The sequence below is a fragment of the Tachysurus fulvidraco genome, chromosome 19, assembly GCF_022655615.1.
Source record: "Tachysurus fulvidraco isolate hzauxx_2018 chromosome 19, HZAU_PFXX_2.0, whole genome shotgun sequence".
In the NCBI taxonomy this organism is placed as follows: Eukaryota; Metazoa; Chordata; class Actinopteri; order Siluriformes; family Bagridae; genus Tachysurus; species Tachysurus fulvidraco.
In genome coordinates, this window is record NC_062536.1 from 12,383,924 (window position 1) to 12,389,546 (window position 5,623).

At 36.7% G+C, this 5,623-nt stretch overlaps 1 protein-coding gene across 2 annotated transcripts; it reads left to right on the plus strand.

The window, feature by feature from the left end:
* Window positions 1–1,259: 1,259 nt before the first annotated feature.
* cdkn1ba (cyclin-dependent kinase inhibitor 1Ba) lies at window positions 1,260–4,565 on the plus strand. Of its 2 annotated transcripts, none has more exons than XR_007138703.1 (3): window positions 1,260–2,036; window positions 2,496–2,620; window positions 3,235–4,565. XR_007138703.1 is itself a non-coding variant. In XM_027151832.2 (3 exons), the coding sequence occupies exons 1-2, from the start codon at window positions 1,648–1,650 to the stop codon at window positions 2,600–2,602; spliced, it is 480 nt and encodes a 159-aa protein (XP_027007633.1). In that variant the 5' UTR covers window positions 1,304–1,647; the 3' UTR covers window positions 2,603–2,620; window positions 3,235–4,565. The 2 variants fall into 2 exon arrangements, 1 of the variants encoding a protein (XP_027007633.1); XM_027151832.2 differs by having other exon boundaries at window positions 1,304–2,020.
* The last annotated feature ends 1,058 nt before the right edge of the window (window positions 4,566–5,623 follow it).

The following is a 5,623-nucleotide window of genomic DNA, read 5'->3' on the forward strand; positions in this document are numbered from 1 at the left end:
ACCCTAAAGTTTTTTTTTTTTTTGTTATTTTTTGTGGCACACTGTATTACTTTTGATGAGATATAACACACACACACACACACACACACACACACACACACACACACACACACACACACACACACACACACACACATATATAAATAAAACCACTTGCTTAATGGATATGTTTGTGTGTGTGTGTGTGTGTGTGTGTGTGTGTGTGTGTGTGTGTGTGTGTGTGTGTGTGTGTGTGTGTGTGTGTGTTATTTTTTGTGGCACACTGAATTACTTTTGATGAGATATAACACACACACACACACACACACACACACACACACACACACATATATATATATATATATATATATATATATATATATATATATATATATATATATATGTATACATATATATATATATATATATATATACATATATGTATATATATATGTATGTATATATATATATATACGTATATATATATATATATGTGTGTGTGTGTGTGTGTGTGTGTGTGTGTGTGTGTGTGTGTGTGGTGTGTGTGTGTGTGTGTGTTATATCTCATCAAAAGTAATTCAGTGTGCCACAAAAAATAACACACACACACACACACAAAATATATATATATATAAAAATAAATATATATATATAAATATATATATATATATATATATATATATATATAAAACCACTTGCATAATGGATATATGTTTGTGTTTGTGTGTGTGTGTGTGTGTGTTATATCTCATCAAAAGTAATTCAGTGTGCCACAAAAAATAACACACACACACACACACACACACACACACACACACACACACACACACACACATATATATATATATATATATATATATATATATATATATATATATATATATATATAAAAAACCGCTTGCATAATGGATATATGTTTGTGTGTGTGTGTGTGTGTGTGTGTGTGTGTGTGTGTGTGTGTGTGTGTGTGTGTGTGTGTGTGTGCATAAAAATATGAAATATAATGCATGTTTTTATTCAGTATCACATATACGATATTGTAACACACAGTATCGATAATGCTAATGCTATATAATCTACAGCCTCCTGTACTGTATCTATTCGGCTGTTGTTATCATGTGTAATGCGTGGCACTGTGACACGGCGCTTGTAGGTTTCGCACGTAGTTGTTTGGCGAGTGAAACCCCGAGGCGGATGAACTACAGTGTGATGTGCACTCGTTTCACTCCGTGCTGCTGAGCCCTTCAGCTTCTGGTTCTCTTTCAGGAAAGGGCGGTGCGTGCTGTTCAACCAATGAAAGCGTCCTTGTGTTTAAATAGCCCTCGCCATTAGCTCTCTCTCCCCCTCAGTTGCTTTTACTTGCAATCGCCATATTGGTCTCTCGGATGACTTGGTGTTTTTTTCGATAGGAATTACTACGAGACAGGAGTGTAGACGGGAGTGACTTCTTCAGACCTACATACTTTCATGCAATCACTTGTTCCTTATATGCCACATTGACTGCGTTGCTCTTTTTTGCGCTTTTTTCTCTATTTTGGCATGCCTGCTTTCATGCGTGCTCGTCGTCTAATCGTTTTTTATTACGGGAATAATTACGTGTTTGTGATTTGAGCTGTAATCTCGACAGAAGCTACTTGTTTGTTTTTGCACCGAGTTTCATGTGGCAAAATGTCGGACGTGCGTCTTTCTAATGGAAGTCCGCCACTGGAGCGCGTGGACGCGAGACCGGAGGCTCCCAGCAAGCCGTCGGTGTGCAGGAACCTGTTCGGGTCGCCGGACCCGGGGGAAGTAAGACGAGCGTATCTGGACGAGCTACGGGACTCGGAAGTAGCGTTCAGGGAGAAATATAACTACGACTTTGTGAAGGACACGCCGCTTGAGCCCGGTAGATACGAGTGGGAGGCTGTGGACGCAAGAGACGCGCCCGAGGTTTACAGCAGGCCGCCGCGTAAAACCGCACCAGTGGATCTTAACGGGACTCAGACGGACTGCCAAAAAACTCCAAGCGCCGCGAAGAAAAGACCTTCCCTGGAGGACCCGGGTAAATCCAGCGGGATGTAGGGAGTGTTCACGTTCTGAAATTGTGTTCCTTATTTTCATGACGTTCGTGATCTTGTCGGTCTGCAGCGCACACGCGCTCTTAAACATCTGGCTGAGTTGTTTTGACGTTTCGACGCTCGCGCAGCCTTTTGTTTGAAGACCGACCGTAACATCATTGCGTTTGAGCAGTTGTATATATATATATATGCGCGTTCCTGTGTGATACATAGTGCTACAGCCTCTGCTCTTTGCCTTCGCTATTTCCTTTAATCATTTGCTGCAGTCAGATTCATGCACAAGAGCACTAGGAAGTAGGGCTGTTTTGAGAAAAAGGGAAAAAAATTAAAATTCTATTAATTTACTTATTTTTTAATTTTCCCCTCCTTTTTTCACTATACACATATATATACAGTGAGAGTGCTTTTGAAATTGTTAGTTGCGCACAAACAGGCGTCTAACCGCGTTTTTCCTTTCAGACTCAGATTCTGCACGGCAAAGTAAAAGAGTGACCCATGGAGAGGAAGGCAGCAGCAGTCAAGAAAGAGCAGAGCAGACACCCACAAAATCAGAACCCAGCACGTAAAACGACTTGCATGCAAAGGTGGGTTTCAGTAGGTTTACAGACAACATCTAGAAAATATATATATATATATATATATATATATATATATATATATATATATATATATATATATATATATATATATATATCTCACTTTGCCGCGGTTATTTTGCACTGGGGAAAAATCATATGCTTCACAGTTAAAATTAAAACGTGGTCAAACACGATGTGCACGTGGAAGGTTCTTACAGGAAGCTTCCTTACTGTGTTTCATTGCAAAATGAATTTGGTGTTGTAAACAAACGCCTTTCGGCTGCAGTACTACAGTGTAGTAACACGTCATCGACATTGTGGTGTGTGTGTGTGTATGTGTATATATGGGTGTATGGGTGTGTGTGCGCAACATTGTACACATCCATCCATACATACTTTGAATGTCGCTTATTAACGTGTTCCTAAAAGACATTCTCATTTGCTACAAAACCCCTGAGTGAATGACAAAATGTATGCACTTTTCTGACAATGCTGATGTGTGTAGTGATATACAGGTTTTGTACAGTGCGTGCATTTGTGAGTGACGTTTATTTCTGTGTATATTTTCCTCTGATCCTTTTTATTTTAGTTCTAAATAGACTTTATTCTGTTTCTTGCAGGGAGATGAAGAATGTGTGTTTCTCCATCAAAGAGCTTTATGAAGTAAACAGGGACAGCTATTCGAAAAATAGCATTTCCTTCTCTAAGGATGTGCAAGACAGTAGAAGCACTGATTTTTTTTTTCTTTTTCTTTTTACACTAAAGTTTTGGCACTCAAAAGACATTTGCCTCAAAAAGCAGACAATGTAGCAGTGTGCAAATGGTTTTCCTTTTTGCTTTTGTCTTTACTACCTATGTAAATAATTATATGTAGCATATTAAAATATAACATTATGATGAGAAAAATCATATAGTGTGAATGACTTGAAGAATTGCTGTGCAGTTTTCAAAACAACCCCAACAAACCTCCCAGATTAAAGTGAAAAAAAAAAAAATTAGGATCTAGGAAGTTAAATAAGGTATCAGTATCATCAGGGTATAAAACAAGTTGGATCAATTTAAAAATCATTAAAATAACTCGAGTTCCCCATAAATGAGAAAAAAAAAGTTAATGGTTGCAAGGGAACTTATGTACAACTATATGAGACACCAGTACTTAAATGTGGGATTTTTTAAAAATATAAATAAAATACCTATTGTTGGTGGTGATACCATAGAAGAGTGTATGGTACTTAATTATGTGAAGTTTATTTAAAATCTGCCAAAGTCACAACACATTCAGGCAGGGATATTCCTTTTTTAAGGGTGTGGTTTTATGGTTTTGACAGTGTTTCACAGTATTATTATATCCCTGGGATATTCCACTAGTTTTCCCCTTAGATTATGTTTTGTAAGTTGCTTATGAATGACAACCTACTGAGTAAATAATGATTTTAAAAAGAAACTGAAATTAACAGCAAATTTTCTTCAGTCACCTTTTTCTTGCATTGCAATTTTTTTGATAATTTTTTTAAACACTGGTCCATTTTTTTTTAAATAGTCCACAAATCTTGTCTTTTGCATTCACACACGGTATTCATGTTGAACATGATGTTCCACTATCCCCACAAAAATAAACATAAAACAAAAACTAGACGTTACACTGCATGTGTAAAATTCTGAAGTGTACCTGTGTATATTGCTTGTAAAAACACTGAGGACATTATACTAACTTATTTATGTTAAGCTTTTTTTGTGGTTTAAGAATATCCAAAGTGGCATTTGTGTTTGTTTTTTTTTTTGTTTTTTTTTTAGTTTTTTTTTAAACTACTTTTTTTAACTGAAATGTTTATTTTCAAATTTTGAAAAGAAATTGTTCAAGGTTGCAAACTGAGCCTATATTAAATTTTGATGTGGATTTTGTATTGCTCATTTAAAGAGATGATTAATAAAAAAAATGACAAACACTCAACATTTGATTCTACTTTGTATACGTCAATATGCATAACAAAATGCAAGATTTTTTTTTAATATCACACAATTTCATTAATTTACTAAATCATTTTTTTTCTCTATTGTTCAGGATAACTAATGATTTAATACACAACATTTGCCAATAAAAACATGCTGCTTAAAAATAATCCCTTGATATATTTGCTTTTTTTTTTTTTTACTTGAAGTTAAACAATTAGGATCATGATGTTTTGTGCATTTGATATTACATCCATTTTTATAGAACTTGTCCAAACATAACCCAGGTCTTTTATTCACCTGTACTAAAATGTAAGCTTCAATTGTTTACAACTTTTTCACTAGTGAATAGTTTTGCTTATTATACAGATGGATATTAGAGTGGAAGGACAGGTCAGAAAAACTTGGACAAACTGGACACATTCTCAACCTCTGTAATGTCAGTATTTGTCTACATTTGCATTTACCTGCATCCAGAATAATTCAACAGTATGATCATTTATAGCTACCTGTGGGTATGAAGCCACAGATGTATATGCGTGTAAGTAGTAATAAATACAGATTGCGTGAGATCACCCGTTTAAAATACTCGTTCATAACTTACATTACAGCCCAAAGACGCTATAATTTTAATGTGTTCGCGGTTATAGGCAGCTTTGAACTTGAACTCGACGCAGTTTAATGTCCCTTGAAAGCCTATAGGTTGCTCTGCGCCATGTCCTTTGGTTTTAAAGCTTTAAAAACTACTGCTTTAATCGCCCCGAAAATACTGCATATACGAGAAACTGAAGTGTGGATGGAAACGTAAGGTGAAGTGTTTCGCCGTGCGCATAGACTACTCCGGGCGCCATTCGGAGCGCGCTCAGGAACCTGCCCTTACCCTGCCTTCCTCGATTGAGAAAAACAAGGACACGTCCCATGAAAAAGAAGAAGGAGGGGAATGAATCGATAGGTGACTGACATTTGGTTCGCCCAATCAGACCGGGTTTAAGGAAAGCACACCACTGGCGGCAGCCACTAAGCTCTCCTGTGCGCTCGGAGCGTGCGAGTCAGTACAGG

What these genes read in the sequence shown, in the direction of transcription:
- cdkn1ba (XM_027151832.2), top strand. Translation starts at nt 1,648, where the DNA reads ATGTCGGACGTGCGTCTTTCTAATGGAAGTCCGCCACTGGAGCGCGTG. An exon ending in ACCTTCCCTGGAGGACCCGG is followed by an intron (nt 2,021 to 2,495) that starts GTAAATCCAGCG and finishes TTTTCCTTTCAG; the next exon opens with ACTCAGATTCTGCACGGCAA.